Raw genomic sequence first — 16,242 nt, 5'->3', positions numbered from 1 at the left:
GAAAGACAGTGGAGAGAGAAAGACAGTGGAGAGAGAAAGAGTGGAGAGAGAAAGACAGTGGAAAGAGAGAGAGAGAAAGACAGTGGAAAGAGAGAGAGAGAAAGACAGTGGAGAGAGAGAGAAAGTGGAGATAGAGACAGCAGGGAGAGAGTGGAGAGAGAAAGACAGTGGAGAGAGAGAGAAAGAGAGAGAGAGTGGAGAAAGAGACAGCGGGGAGAGAGAGTGGAGAGAGAAAGACAGTGGAAAGAGAGAGAGAGAAAGACAGTGGAGAGAGAGAAAGAGAGAGAAAGTGGAGATAGAGACAGGGGAGAGAGAGAGGAGAGAGAAAGACAGTGGAAAGAGAGAGAAAGACAGTGGAGAGAGAGAGAGAGAGTGACACTGAGGTGTTTAAAACTCCAGCAGCACTGCAGTGTCTGATCCTCTCGTACCAACACAACACACACCACAAACTGTCCTATATGATCAGTGAAGCTGATAAGATGGATAATGTGTATAGAAACAAGAAAGTGGTCATAATATTCTGACTGGACTGTACATTTTTATTAAATGCATGTGTTATGATAAAAACGTACATGACTGTTATATTATATAACAGCACTGTGTGGTTATATGAGTGCTGGTGCCCACCATGACATGGGTGATGTGCAGGACAGGCGGCGGGACCCAGGTGAGGCCTGGAGGTGGGCGTGGCTCTTCAGCAGGTGTTTGTATTTGGGGTTGTGTTTAAACCAACTGAGCAGCGCCTCACACGCGTCCTGCTTCATCCCTGTATTCGTCAGGCTCACTGCCAGCGCCAGCAGCGCATGCAGATTATTGGGGTGGAGCTCCAGACACCTGTACACACACCATAAACACACACACACACTCATGTAATGTACACTGTGCAGGGCAGCATCAAACGGCCTGCAGCTTTGATGATGGACACTAATGAGGTCGGGATGAAGAGAAGCAGATGCGTCCCATCAGTTTAATTTATGCAAGACTACCTGTCCCGTCTGATGTGGTTCTGTGGGTACTGTGCTACAATCGTGCTTAAAGATTACGTTTAAATGTACAATGTGTGTATTTTTGTATTGTTATAAGATTAATACGCTTAATCTGGTCTAGGTTTCACTCAGGGCCACTCCTGGTCCTGGACTTGGTCTCGACTACAGACTTGCCTCTCAACGGTACAACGGTACAGTCAGTCTAATTTATGGTGTTTGAACACATTTTCATAAATACAGAACACTGGAGTTTTACTGCTACTGTGGGAAATATGGTAATACTGCCCAGCCGCCTGTCCCTCCTCAATCAGCTCTCCTTCAAATAACAGCAGCAGTCTTGTTATAATACAACTTAAATCAGAAAGTGTTGGTAATATAACAGTAATATATACTGGACACTACTCTGTGGTATGCAAATAAATATCATTTTAAGAATAATTCCTTATTAACAGTTTAATTTGCATCATCATAGCTACATCAGTTACTATCAATATTGCATTTTCCTTCCCCAGTAAGAGAAGAGTTTTACTCTTCTCTTACTGGGAAAAGAAAATTACTAATTACTAATTACTAGAAAAAAGCCTGCAGTTCAGACTACAGTTTTAACATTAAACTTCATCGTAATCATAAAGCCCACAAACTAAACTTTTGTCTCCCCTGCACTTAGCTCTGTCTGCGATCTTCAGTCTCTACCTAACCTAGAACATACCTCACCATGACAACATGCACTCAAATGATCACATGACTCTGCACACGGTACCACCAGGAAGTCAATCACCGGAATTCTAAGAGATAAATAAGATTATATATATAAGAAATCTCACTCACTGCTAAGTATTGTTTTGGTTCTTCCCTCATTACAACACGTTTCATCCCTGCTCTTGTTGATTATTATTTTTTTTCTGTGTACCTCGACCTCGACCCTGATTTCCTGCCTGCCCCTTGTTGCTAATTGCCTGTGTTTGAACCCGGGACTTTTTATCTCTTTTTGGTGTGTTATTTCCTGTTAACGGTATTGACCCTGCATATCCTGACTACTCTTTGTATCTCTCCTTTTTATAATAAAGTTTCTTACTTGCATTCGCACATGTCTGAGTTCTGCCTGGCCATGATGAGTAGTGTAGCTCTGATCTCTGGGACCCGATCAGCTGTTGGCTGTTAAGGTGGAGCTAGGCTTAAAATGTTAATGTCTTCATTGCTATGGTGTTGCTAGGTGGTTGCTGAGGTGCTGCTATGGTAAAAGCTATTGGTTGCCAAATCCCTCCCAAGAACCCTTCAAATTATATTTTGCGTTATATAAAATGTGTTTGTAACAGTTGTAGCCTGCAATTTTTAAAGGGTAACAATTGCTTACTAAATATATTAATGGAAATTAAGTCACCAGCACAAATATCAAACAGTGTACATGTGTAAATCATGTGGCCTACCAGATTTTCTTAAGTGATTAGTGGTGTCAACCACTTCAAAATTAATTATAATTATCACCACAATATTCTGTGATTAATTATAATTAAAATTATGAGGGAAATGCAAGATCAAACAATATGCGTACTAGTGTTGGGCAGTATGACCAAAAATGTATATCATGGTATTTTTGATTCTGACCGTTTCACTGTATTTTCTGATTATTATTATTTATTACTGTACTACTAAGAGTACATATAATATAAAACATTAATGCTTTAAATTAAGGCTTTGATTACTATTGGGTTTACTTCGTCCCACAAAATTACACTAAGGAGAAATCGGACCTCTTTAGCAGAAAAACAGTTGAAGAATGTAAACAAAATATCTTAAAAAGAGATACGCCAGCAACTTTAACACAGATTCCTTTCTAAAATTAAATATTTGAAATATTTGTTCCATAAACACTATAAATTTACCTAAAATATCTCTTTTGAAATGACAAGAGAACTCTTCATCGAGCTGTGAATGTATTGTGTACTTTCATTCCTTCTTTTTTCTGAGTGAATAATTGCTGTATTCTGTTGTTTTTTTATTGTACTTGGATAAAAACACTCATACAGTGAGGAACAGCAGCAGGAGTATTGTTGCTAGCTTGTATTTGTAACTGGCTAGCGTTAAAACTAGCGAGCTGTATCTACTTCTTTGGCGGTACTACTCTACACAGCACTCTGCAGCGCCTCTAGTGGTATGTTGGTATGTGAAAAAAGCATACTGGTTTTAATTTCCCTTCTGGTATACTGGATAAACCGATATACCACCGTACACTAATGCGTACTTTACAACATGAAATCACACAAGCGTACTAGGAGGTCAAATGCGTACCCATTACACCCAATGCGTACATGTTGGCTGGTCTGGTTATGCAATTGCTATGGTAAAAATTGGTTGCTAAAGTGTTGCTGGGTTGTAGCTTAGCTATTGCTAACTGTTACTTTGGTATAGCTGTTGATTGCTAAGGTACTGTCATATCATCAATATGAAAATGATTATTAAAGTGTTGCTCGGAGGTTGCCCTCGTGTACAATGTGTTTACTGAGTGCTTCTAATTTGCAGTAGAATTAGCATGAGCCCCTTACCTCTGAAGGGAGACGATTGCTGCCTGCTCGTTCTCGTTCTCCGCCTGCGTGGTGCCCAACACCTGCCACGCCTGCAAATACAGCAGGAACAGAGGAGGGTTATCATTCTGACCCGGACCAAATGTAATTAATTCTAGAAAAGCTGAGAGACAGCAGCTCGGGCCAAAACTAGAACTGTCACTCAGAGAACCGGCGCTGGATGTTTTATAAATTCTAAGCAGAATTTTAAGAATAACAACTACCTGTTTCTCGATTTCCGTCTCCATCGCCGACCCCATAACTACAAGGACATGCCAAAATCATTAGAGAGGAACTAGTACCCTATGACTTTTGCCTATGACTTATGTCCCATAGAAGCTAAAGAGTGCTGCACTGCCCTGTGCCCTGTATCCTGCATTGAATGTGTGTGTGATTTTTGTCAGAGTCGCTAGTCACTGTTCACATAGTCAATTCTAGCCAGACACTGCTGGTCACCATCATAATTCCCCACTGCACTGTCCACTGTGGGTGGTAATATTAGCCTTATATATAAATGCCATCCATATGCACCCATTATCAGGCCTCAATCCAACTCCCATAATTTCTGGCCTAAACATGAGATTCCTGTTCTTGTAGTTTGGTTCTTGTCAACTGTAAGCTGTGATTCTGAGCTGTAATTCTGTACACTTTCTGTAAAATATTTCAGCACAAAGAAATCAATTACTATCAGCTCAGCCTAATTCCACTGGCTAATCTTCTCCAGGCTGAGAGCTAACAGAATTATTTTTTTTTATTAAACAGAAAATAAAGAGAGAGACGGAGAGAGAGAGAGAGAGAGAGAGAGAGATAAAGAAAGTGAGAGGGGCGAGAGATTATTATTATAAGTGATCTGAATTTTAGCTGCTCCTTTGAGAGAATACATTATTTATTTCAGCCACTGCATTATTGAGTTTTGGGTGTGTTTTATGGTGAGGCTAGCTGGTTGCCATGGTAGTACAAAGTAGTTAGTAGGTGGTCGCTATGGTGTTATTAAATCGTTACTAAGTGGTTGCTAGTGTGTTGCTAGGCAGTTGCTATCCCAGGTGGCTGCTCTGTGGTGCTAAGTGGTTATTATGATGTTGCTATGTTGTTGTTAGGGTATCCCAGGTGGGTACTATGGTGTTGCTAAGTGGTTATCATGGTATCCTTTGAGCTTGCTGTAGTAACAGAGGTGGTTGCTGGTATCACTGGTGTTTCCTGTAGTTGCTCAGATGTTGATAAATGGTTGCTGTGGTACAAGAAGTGGATGTTTGGATGTATTTGTATAGTTATATCATTTAAAGCGTTTCAGGACCCCATTTATTTCTATGGTATCTGGAGAACCATCTGCTGTAAGGTAGAGGTCTGCACTCCCGTGGGAGTCCCGCTGGACTCGCAGGACCCTTCAGAATATGTTGCAGCGCGGGACAGAACTGACCACACGTTAACATGTAGTCCTGCTCCCGCAAATTGATAAATAGTTAAGAAAATTGTAATAATCATGCTATGATTTCCATGCAAGCAAAAAAAAACTTAAGAAAAATCTCAAAGCGGAGGATGGACCGACACACACACACACACACACACACACACACACACACACACACACACACACACACATGCACACCAAAGGGAGATTTTCAGCATCTCCAATTAACCTGACAGCATGTGATTAGACTGTGGTAAGAAACGTGACAGCACTATTCAGCGCTGAATTGCTGTTTTAATAAATACATAAGTACATTCAAAGCACTAATTGTAATTAATTTAACTCATTAGGACAGCGGGACGGGAGCGGCTGAAATGTGTATGTGGCAGGCGGACGCGGGATTAAAAAAGCAGCCCCGCACAGACCTCTACTGTAAGGATCTTCGAGTAACCTGCACTGGGAATTCTATGGCATTTCTCCAAAGGGGCAGTTTTGTTAATGTTTTTAAAATGCTGTAAGAACAGGTTGGATCACAGCGATGGTCCGGTTACCTCTGAGTCCTGGGGGTCCTGCAGGATGGCCGCCTCCAGCAGCAGGACAGCATTCGGCAAGTCCCCCTCCCTGGCCTTCCGCACACCTTCCTCAAACGCGTTGGGCCAGTCCTTATATGGGTTATCTGTGTGAAAGTAATACCCCTGCGGTGGACAGAACCGGGCCGAGGTCAGGATTCTGTTTAAAGCTTGACAATAGATACGTACAATAGCTTATAGCATCTTATTAACATACCCTATTTACCTTTTCAAGTGGTGAAACGGAGGATGGGATCTGGGCCTGCTCATTCTCCGACAGCCAGTTCCGCCGTGCTAGCTCCTCCCACTCTGCCTGCATCTTATCCCAGAATTCTGTGTCTGACTGAACAACATAATCAAACAACAACAGGAAGTTAAATCAGTAAACTCTACCTCTATTATTCACGTATTTACATTAAGGGGATACATTTACACATTAAAATAGTACATATTCATTTCATATACAGACACTTTTAAGGTTATATTATAACATTTATGATTTAGTTTTCAGTTTTTTCTTTTTCTGTCTCAGTTTTCCCCCACCACCTGCAATAGCCAGCCTTCCCCTGGTGTCCTATTTTTTCCCAAACCTTTCCTTTCAGTGTTTTACAGCACAGAGTGTTTTTCCCAACTTGTTTTCTGGGATCTAATCTCTTTAGATCTCTCTATAGTGACCCCTTTCCTAGTTCCTGCCTTAGTACAGAGGTAAAGCACTCACCCCTGAACACATCAACCTGGATTCGATCCCCTTGCTGGGTGACTTGTTTCTGAACGATCCAGTCATACATGGACTCAGCAGAGCAGATAGACTAAGGAGTAGGAGTTTTCTTCTCCAGTGCTCCCAGGCTTTTGAACAGCAGCTATCACGGTTCCCCACAGAATGAGCTAAAGTGGCGTACATTATCTCCCTGTTGACTGGGCTCGCCCTGGCCTGGGTCACTCCTATTTGATAGCACCAACCACCAACTGTGCCCATGACTTTTGACCTGACTTCTGAGGGTGGGTGGAACAGCACCTATGTCTCTGTTGCGTCACGGTCTGAGTGAAGACCTCAAAGATGAGCTGGCCCACCAAGACCTGTCTATCTCAAGGCCCAAAGTCACAGAAAATCCAGGCCCGTTCCTCTCTTTCAGGATGTCAGGTGGGGGTGGTGGTCCTGTAAGAGCTGGCTCCAGGAAAGTTCCGCCTGCTGCCACCAGAGAACAGCAGGGGGTGGCTATCAGAGCCAATCAAGCGCAACAGCCTACACCTGGGAGCAGGACTATTTAAGAGCTCAGACACATGTTGCCAGATCTTTGTCTTCACATGAATCAGAACAAACAGTTGAATTTTCACGCTCCCCCTCACCTTTTTAGACTGAAGTCTTTTCTGAATGTCAAAGCCTCTTCTGTGTTTAAACATAACAAACATGAAAAACATAAAAAACAAAATCAAATTATTCTGCTCTGAGAACTAAAACTAGGAGTCCTATGTTTTGTCCCTTTCTTTTTTTAGTGTTTTACACCAAGTTGTGTTTTTCGAGTTTTTTCACAACTGCCTCTCTGTTAAAACCCCTTTTGCAATTCTGACCTTAGTACAGAGGTAAAGCACTCACCCTTGAACCAAGTTGCCAGTGTTTGAATTCTGACTACTGGCTGTTTTTGTTTTTTCTTATTTTTGATTTTACGTATTCTGAGATCTACAGTACTGTGCAAAAGTTTTAGGCACCTAAGCAAATTACGCTAATTCATTTATCTTAGCAATGAAAAAAGCACCACATATAATTTAAACAGATGCAAATAAACATAAATACAGTAAAAAGTAACAAATATTTCACATTTTTAAATAGGTTGTATCCTGAGCCAAGCTGTAGAACAAAGTGTAGTTCCAGATTTCTCCTGGATGCCCTCAGCCAGTATGTGCATGTTCAGTTCCATCAGCAAAATAACTCTATTAAACTCGATGTGGAGAGATTAGGAAATGTTTTAGGGGAAACAGGGCTGTAAAAACACTGCATTTTGGAACTTTGCTGTTTGTGTTTATTGTAACTCCAGTGTTTTACTGAGCTAATAAACAATTACTTCACAGATAAGAAGCTTTAATTTACTTAAATTTCCCCAAGGTCGCACAATACTCTTACTCTTCTGCCCTTGGGTTCTAACAACTACAGGTTCGTGGTAGCTCACTGAGTTGAGTGTGTGTAGCGAATCCATCAACCTGGGTTTGAACCCCTTGCTGAGTGACTCGGTGAGTCTATACCGTCACTGTCATGTGCTGTGCATTATGGGTATGGTAGGGTATGGTGGGGTGTGCTGGGGTGCGGGAGGGTTGGTGATAGCACAGTACACAGCAGTACAGTGACATAGTGTAGGGTATGTAGACTGATGTAGTCCAGATCAGTGCGTGCCCTCCAGATTAGTGCGCGTCTACCCCAATCCGAAGCCCTGGCTAAACCATGACGTCCGCTCCGCTCTCAGCGTACGCAGCGCTGCTTTTAGATCTGGGAACACGGAGGAGTACAAGCGAGCCAGCTACGCTCTCCGTAGGACCATAAAAACGGCCAAATGTGGGCACAAAGAGAGTGGAAAAAGTGGAAGCACAGTTTAACACAGCTAACACCCGGAGCTTGTGGCAGGGTCTGAACATCATTACTGACTACAAGAGATGCTCTCACACTCTGACCAGCACCAGTGCTGAGCTGCCGGACGAGCTGAACCGCTTCTACTCTTGTTTTGAGGCAGATCACTCAGCCCACCGCTGATCCCAAACCACCCTCCGTCTTCAAAGTCAGCTGGTCCGGACGGCATTCCCGAGAGAGTGCTTAAAGCCTGCTATAGAGAACTGGCAGGAGTCTACACAGACATTTATAACACATCACTCTCTCTCTCTGTTGTGCCAGCTTGCTTTAAACTGGTCACCATTGTGCCAGTTCCAAAGACTGCCCAAACCACCTGTCTGAATGACTGGCGACCTGTTGCCCTAACCTCCATCATAAGCAAATGCTTTGAGAGGCTGATTAGGGATATTAGTTCCCAAACCTTTTTGATTTATACACCAACCACTGCCAGAAGGAGAAGGATCCAGAAGGATCATGAAGAACCCGTCTCATCCAAACCACTCCCTGTTCTCACAGCTGCTGAGTGGAAGGAAGCTCAGAAGCTTGAAGACCAGAACCAGAAGGTTCCGAGACAGCTTCTTTCCCCAGGCGGCCAGGCTGTGGAACAGCCAGTAGAACAGTGTTCTGCCCAACCCACCCCACTGACAACCAGTGTTGGGCACGTTACTTTGAAAAAGTAATTAGTTATAGTTACTAGTCACTTCTCCAAAAAGGTAACCGAGTTACTAACTGAGTTACTCCACTATAAATGTAACTAGTTACCAGTAAAAGTAACTATTGCGTTACTCACCCCCGTAAAAAAAAAGAACAAAAGAAAATAAATTATGTTATTACTATTATTATTAGAAAAATAACAAACGAAAATAAACCCAAACACCAAATACGCGTCTGTGATAAAATTAAACAATCCAAACCACACTCAAAGGAAAATGTATATATAAACAAAACAAAAGAATAGACAAAACCAACAAACTAATAAAATTGTATTAATATAACAATTTAACAGCTGGATCAAACAGCTTCACCAAGGAGGAAAAGAGAAAACAGCAGAACCACAAAACTTGGCCTGTCCACGTCTAAAAAGAATACAACAATTATCTCATTAACCTGTACAAAAGTCTTATAATTAAAAAAACATGTAAAGAGCAAACCAGTGTTAGGAAGCTGACCTCCGAATAGGGATAGGAACAGCGGGCTATTTGATGGTTCTAGCCAAATAATTAAAGGTAAATCCCAATACGTGCTCAAAATATTCTTAATAAAGAAAGTAATATTCCTATCTGGAGTAAAGCTGTGGAAGAGTGAAATGGCGATGATAGGAAGAGATAAAGCAGCAGAGATGCGCAGCAGAAACCGAATGAAGGCCTCAGACCCCGACACAACACTACCACGCAATCACTGAATGGATTAGAGCACGCAAATAATCGCAATTGTGCCTTACTTCACCACGCCAAACCACAGGTAAAGCCACAGGCCCAGTGGCCAGAAGGTCAAGTTCACCGGAAACAGGAGGGGTTAACCAGGGCAAACGACTTCCTAAACCCTGCCACTACCCCTTTTTATAGGGTTAGAGCAACCATCCCACCATCAATCCATCCTTCCGTCCCTTGTGACTCACATGCACACTTGCGCCTTTGTCTGTATGCGCGAAGTTAAAAAAAAAAGTTAATTGAGCTGCTAAAGTAACGTGCAGTAACGGGGTGTTGGAAATGGTAGCGCCGTTATAGTTACAGTCAGAGTAATTAGTTAGATTACTCCTTACTGAAAAAAGTATTTAAACGCCATTATTCCCATCACTGCTGACATACAAACTCTGCACCCTGCACTTTACACTGCATCTATCAGACTTTCCCATATTATACAACATTCTGCCCCCTGCACTCCCCACTCAACTCATTCCTTACCTCCACTTTACTCACATTTATTCCTCACTTCCACACACACACTCTAGATATCTGCATATCTATATAGCATCATATATTTACTTATTCAGTCTTATTTAACATATTTCCGTGCAATATTTGTCTATTGTGTAAGTTGTGTATTATTATTGAGTGTACTGTGTATATTGTTGTACTGTAAAGCTATCTGTATATCTTATTTTACATTATATTTTATTTTATTATTCTTCTTGTAAATATTGTTTTTTGCACCCAAGTTTTTCACTCACATGTACACTTGTACTCTGTGACGTGACAATAAAAATCTTGAATCTACACTGTGTTCCAAATTATTTTGCAAATACTATTTTCTCAGATTTTCCAAAATTACCTATATGAATTGCAGTTATTGTAATTTTCCAGTCATCAACTATTATAGTACAATTGAAAGATTTTTAAACAAACTGCCAATGATAACAGTATAATAAAAAAAAATAAAACACTCAAAATGCATGTTCCAAATTATTATGCACAGCAGAGTTTTCAACCTTTTCATTTTTATGAAGAACAAAAAAATGGTCATTTGTGAAATTATAAGCATTAGCAAGTTATTACAAACTGAAATCAAACCGTTTTCCAGTCAAAACTTTATTCTAGGTGATGTTACATTTGCACATAGGACCCCTTGTTCGAAAGGATCTTCTGACCTCTCTAGTTCATTGAATTTGTCAGGTTTTGGATGGTATCTGCTTCAATTGTCTTGCATGAGGACAGAATACCCAGAGTTGTTACTTACATGTGAACTGCCTCACGCCATCATAGACACTCCTTTTGATGATGCTCCAGAGGTTCTCAATGGGGTTGTGGTCAGGGGAGCATGGGGGCCACACCATAAGTTTGTCCCTTGTTATGCCCATAGCAGCCAGAGATGCAGATGTGTTCTTTGCAGCATGAGACGGTGCATTATCATGCATGAAAATGATCTTGCTGTGGAATGCACGGTTCTTCTTCTTGAACCATGACAGGAAGTGCTGTTTGAGAAACTCCACAAACATTATGGATGTCATCTTTACCCCTTCAGGGACCCTAAAGGGCCCGACAATCTCTCTCCCCATGATTCCAGCCCAAAACATTACTCCACCTCCTCCGTAGCTTTGTTTGCATGGGGTGTCCATCAACCAGCCATCCACCACTCCATCCATCAGGATCATCGATTGTTGCACGGCACTCAACGGTGAACAAAACAGTTTTGAAGTCAGTCTTCATGTATTGTTTGGCCCACTGGAGCCATTTCTGCTTGTGTGCAGTGGATAGAGGAGGTCGACAGGATGGCTTATGCACAGCTGCAAACCTCTGAAGGACCCTGCATCTTGTTGTTCGGGGGATGTTGGAGGCACCAGCAGCTTTAAAAACCTGTCTGCTGCTATGACAAGGTATTTTTGCAGCTGCTCTTTTAACCTGTCGTAATTGCCTGTTGGAAAGAGTCCTCAATTTTTCCTTATCAGCACGTACACGTGTGTGCTCTGAGTCAGCTACATACTTCTGGATTGTGCGATGATCATGATGAAGTGTCTTGGCAATGTTGATTGTAGTCATGCCTTGACATAAACACTCCACAATTTGTTGCTTCTCAGCAGCCGACACATCCTTTTTCTTTCCCATTTTGGCTTAAAATGTAGGCTGCTTAATAATGTGGGACAGCCTTCTTAAGTAGTCTTGCTTTTAATTGGACACGCCTGCCAAACTTATTAGCACAGGTGTCTGCAATTGCTTTCAGTGATATAAAGAGCCCTGACACACATCACCATCAATGAGTTTAACTGACAAACAAAAAAATCTTACCTTATCACTTTTTGCATAATAATTTGGAACACAGTGTAGTGTCCTAAACCTACAGCCTCTCAGATCTGAACTAACATCAGTGTGAACACTGCACTTAGCAATCTGAATAATGAATCTACACATAAATAATAATGAAGTGTGGGGCTCTGGTCTTGATCATGTGACGAGTAAAATGTGCAGAGCTTTCTGACTGAGAGAAACGTTATTATGATGTCAGGACTGAGAGTGAGCCCAGGGAGCAGGGAGGGTGATTTACCGGCTCTGGAGGATAATAGAGTTATTTCTGTTTCTGTTATTTCTGTGTGGAATGTCTGATTTTAAAAGAAAATATTTTGTTGATACAGAAAAGATGACACAATCCTGCACCTAATAACTGGCATTACACACAGGCTCTGTCCATTCCCTTCACTCACATTCTTATCAAAATTTAGTTTAACATTGAAAGATTCTGTCAATAACAAATTGTGCTATCCTTAGGTTTTCAACTGACTCACTCCCTAACCCCCCTATTCCACTTCACACTCATAACATTTTGTCCCTTTATTTCCACATACCTCTCCTTTGTTTAACATAAGTTGATAGAAACACACCCTTAGGTCACCATCTCTATTGTTTTAAAACACACCCCTGCTGTATTCAAAGCAGTTTTGGTAACACTTTACTTGGATGGTCCATTTGATGGCCTCTTTGATGCTCAACTAACATTCAACTTACAACCAACTACCTGTCTATTAAATGCAAATGAACTAAAAGGTGAGAGTAAATTATTCTCTGTTGAATATAACCCTACATTCAACTCTAACCCAAACGCTTATCTTAATATTTTAGGATTGGGTTTAGGGTTAAATTTTAAGTTTAGGTTAAGGTTAGGGTAAGGGTTAGGTGTTGGGTTCGTTTTTATGGTTGATTAAGGCTTAAGGTTAGGGTTAGGTGTAGGGTTAGGTTCTATTTTGAATCATTCAACATAGGGTTAAGTTTAATTTAATGGTGATTCAATTCAGTGTTAGTTGAATGTCAGTTGAGCATCAACAAGGCCATAAAATGAATCATCCAAGTAAAGTGTTACCACAGTTTCTACTGGAATGTCATAGTCAGATAGACTAGTCAGACGGGTCAGTCAGATGGACAGAGAGAGAGAGCAACTACCAACTAAGCTTTGCCCATGTAGATTTTCTGTCTCCTGAGTCTCCTGACTCATGAAGGCCGAATTTCCTAAATGTGTCCTCAGTGCCACCAGCTGCATGTACATTTTACACATGACTTTAGACTGTTCTGAGCAACAGTTGCAAATGTAAGGTTCTGTCATGGTATGGGGGTATGGTGTCATAACACTTCTGTGATGCAGCATCTGCTCTCAACACCACTTCTCAATAGGGATGCTCATGCATTTGTTTACAAGACAATGCTAAACCACATGTTGCACACATTAAAAAGGCATGACTGTGGAAGAAGAGGCATGGGTACTGGACTGGTCTGCCTGCAGTCCTGACCTGTCCCCAGTAGAGAATGTGTGGAGAATTTTTATATGAATTATGAAATGCTGATTTGCTGTTGCACACCTTAAGAGAATGAGACACAGTAACACCTAAAACATGTTTTAACACCAAAACATCTCAAAAACAAGTGTTGTGAGAAGGTGCTTTACCATACCAACTGTTCGGAATATGTAGCAAGTCTGACATGAAGGAACTGATGTTTATTAATAAGTAAATTTAAGTTGAGCAGTTGATTAATGAAACATCTTGGGCTCATACTGGCTGCAGTCAAATAAAAGCTAAAGAGAATCTAACAAACAGTGATGTCATTTTTTGCAAGTTTTATACAATCCCAACCCTCGAGCTTTATTGATAAATAAGTGTATTTGTTACACAGTTTAAGTGTTTTTTTCATCAGGCTTTAATAGAGTTCAGTTTCAGTAAGGATAAACATCAGGAAATCAATGTTATTAATATTTATTGATGTGTCCTCAGGATGAGTTCTGAAGCAGAGGAGAAATGCTGGTTGCTGAAGAACGTTGCGTAATTCTTCGAGCTCTACAGCGTCTGATGAGCCATTCTGCTGGGTGCTGTCCTTAATGTTGGGGAGATAATTGCTCCTTTATGCTCAGTGAGGGGTGCAGCGCTGCTAAGTGTTCAATTACTGTAATTGGACGAGCGCCTGTCAGCGCCGGCAGACCAACTCGCCAAAGGTCAGAGTTGAAAGCTCATTATCTCGCCCGTCCTTAACATGTATCTCCCCTACACCTTCCTACAGCAGATAATCAGAGGTTAAAACACCCTTACACACCTGAGAGAGAAAGAGAGAGAGAGAGAGAAAGAAAGAAAGAAAGAAAGAAAGAAAGAAAGAAAGAGAGAAAGAACATGAGCGAAAGAGAGAAGAGAACGAGAGAGGCAAAAGAGTTGCTTTCATGTCAGAACTGCCCTTTCCTTAGAACTGAGAACGAGACCCGTTGTCATTACCCATTAAACAATAGTAGAAGAAAGAGCTGCCCCTCCCCACATAGCAATGCCTTTAATCAAAAAAGGAAAATCATACAGAATGCAGCTCTAAATAAAGTAAATAGAAATATTAATTAAAAATAAATAGTAGACACAAAGCTACTTTAATCAATAATCAGCTGCTTTCTGCACCTTGTTTACCTCAGTAAATCTTAAGTAATCCTTGAATTATTGATTTATTAGAGTTATTTGAGTTTTATTGAGTTGGCTGTATTTTTACTTTGGCTCTACAAATCCATAGAATCTCCCCATCACTCACTGACCGGGGGAATCTGCTGTCACTGAAGGTAACAAGCCGAGACTAAAGCATCAAAAGAAGAAATGAAAAGAAGAGGTCAGTAACAGAAGGAATCAGAGTCGGTCCAGAACCTGCCATTTCAGACGGATCTCAGTGTAACAGAGCCTGACTGATAACAGGCCAGAAATGCAGCTCTATACATCCAATAAAGCTCAACACTCTGCCAGGAAATCAGCTGCCCGTGACAGAGGGCTTAACCGAGCGTCGTGTCCTCCGCTGGGCATGGCCCCGCCCCCTCCCTCACCACGTAACGAGCGATCAAGGCTGCAGGGGCACGGGGGCTATGGAACAGCTCCCAATTAGTCCCAGTTGCTACCACAAACTGTGCCTGAGATCGCCACCCCTCGCCCTGCCTGCCCGCCGGGACGCCGCGCCAGCCGAGCACCAGCCGAGCCCCAGTCGAGCTCAGGGTTGAGTTATTTCTGGATGGAGTTGTTAGAGTTGTTTTGGTATAACAATCAGTTCTTATTCTCTGGTGGATCAAGTTTACAGTAATTCTGAACATCCCATCATTTTACAACAATCATCAATCACCAGCATTTTAAAGCTACAACCCCAAATTAGAATCAGTTCAGACATTTCCTTTGACTTTTATTTGATTGCAGACCTGCTACAGTAAAACATTTATCAATTTATAATGCTGCCATTCTTTCTTACAACACTTTCAGAACATTTCGGCATTTCGGATACCAAGTAATAAAGTGTTTCAATCATTTTGTTCCCATTTTCCCCAATTCACAACTCACCACTCATTAGGACTCTAGTAATGCCTCAACACCATGAGGAAGAAGACTAGCACACGCCTCCTCCGATATTTGTAGAGTCAGACTCACCTCAGTGAAGCTGGCCCCTCATATTATTAGAAATGAAATAAAAATATGTCCATTGGTTAGTGCTGCGTTTGTGCTGGTTTGTGCAGCAAAAATTAACGTTTGTGCTGTTATCGTTTTTGAGATATTAAACATTTAATTTTCTGACCTGTTATGTAACCCAGCCCCTCATTTGTGGCCAAATCGCACGAAAGTGGTCTCATTGGTTAGTGCTACGTTTGTGCTGGTTTGTGCAGCAAAAATTAACATGTGTGCTGTTATCGTTGTTGAGATATTAAAAATTATATTTATTACCTGTTATGTAACCCAGCCCCTCATTTGTGGCCAAATCGCACCAAAGTGGTCTCATTGGTTAGTGCTGTGTTTGTGCTGGTTTGTGCAGCAAAAATTTACGTTTGTGCTGTTATCATCATTGAAATATTAAACATTATATTTACTGTTAACCTTATTGAGATATTAAACATTTAATTTCTGACCTGTTATGTAACCCAGCCCCTCATCTGTGGCCAAATCGCACCAAAGTGGTCTCATTGGTTAGTGCTACGTTTGTGCTGGTTTGTGCAGCAAAAATTAGTGTTTGTGCTGGTATCATTATTGAGATATTAAACATTATATTTACTGTTATTGACATATTAAGCATTTAATTTCTGACCTGTTATGTAACACAGCCCCTTATTTGTGGCTAAATCGCACCAAAGTGGTCTCATTGGTTAGTGCTACGTTTGTGCAGGTTTGTGCAGCAAAATTTAGTGTTTGTGCTGTTTTCGTTTTTAA

The 16,242-nt window shown here is 41.3% G+C and overlaps 1 protein-coding gene across 3 annotated transcripts in view; it reads right to left on the bottom strand.

The window, feature by feature from the left end:
• The window catches only part of pex5la (peroxisomal biogenesis factor 5-like a), a 126,438-nt gene that overhangs the window by 6,817 nt on the left and 103,379 nt on the right, over positions 1–16,242 (bottom strand). For all 3 annotated transcript variants that reach the window (XM_022685330.2, XM_022685331.2, XM_022685332.2), the window contains 4 exons: positions 5,751–5,867; positions 5,507–5,650; positions 3,530–3,600; positions 628–834 (listed from right to left, as the gene is read on the bottom strand). In XM_022685330.2, the coding sequence (XP_022541051.2) occupies positions 628–834; positions 3,530–3,600; positions 5,507–5,650; positions 5,751–5,867 (539 nt within the window). The remainder of the gene's footprint in view (positions 1–627; positions 835–3,529; positions 3,601–5,506; positions 5,651–5,750; positions 5,868–16,242) is intronic.

This window comes from Astyanax mexicanus, chromosome 5 (genome assembly GCF_023375975.1).
Source record: "Astyanax mexicanus isolate ESR-SI-001 chromosome 5, AstMex3_surface, whole genome shotgun sequence".
NCBI lineage: Eukaryota > Metazoa > Chordata > Actinopteri > Characiformes > Acestrorhamphidae > Astyanax > Astyanax mexicanus.
The sequence above is the reverse complement of the archived record's forward strand: the minus strand, read 5'-3'. Positions and strand labels throughout refer to the sequence as shown.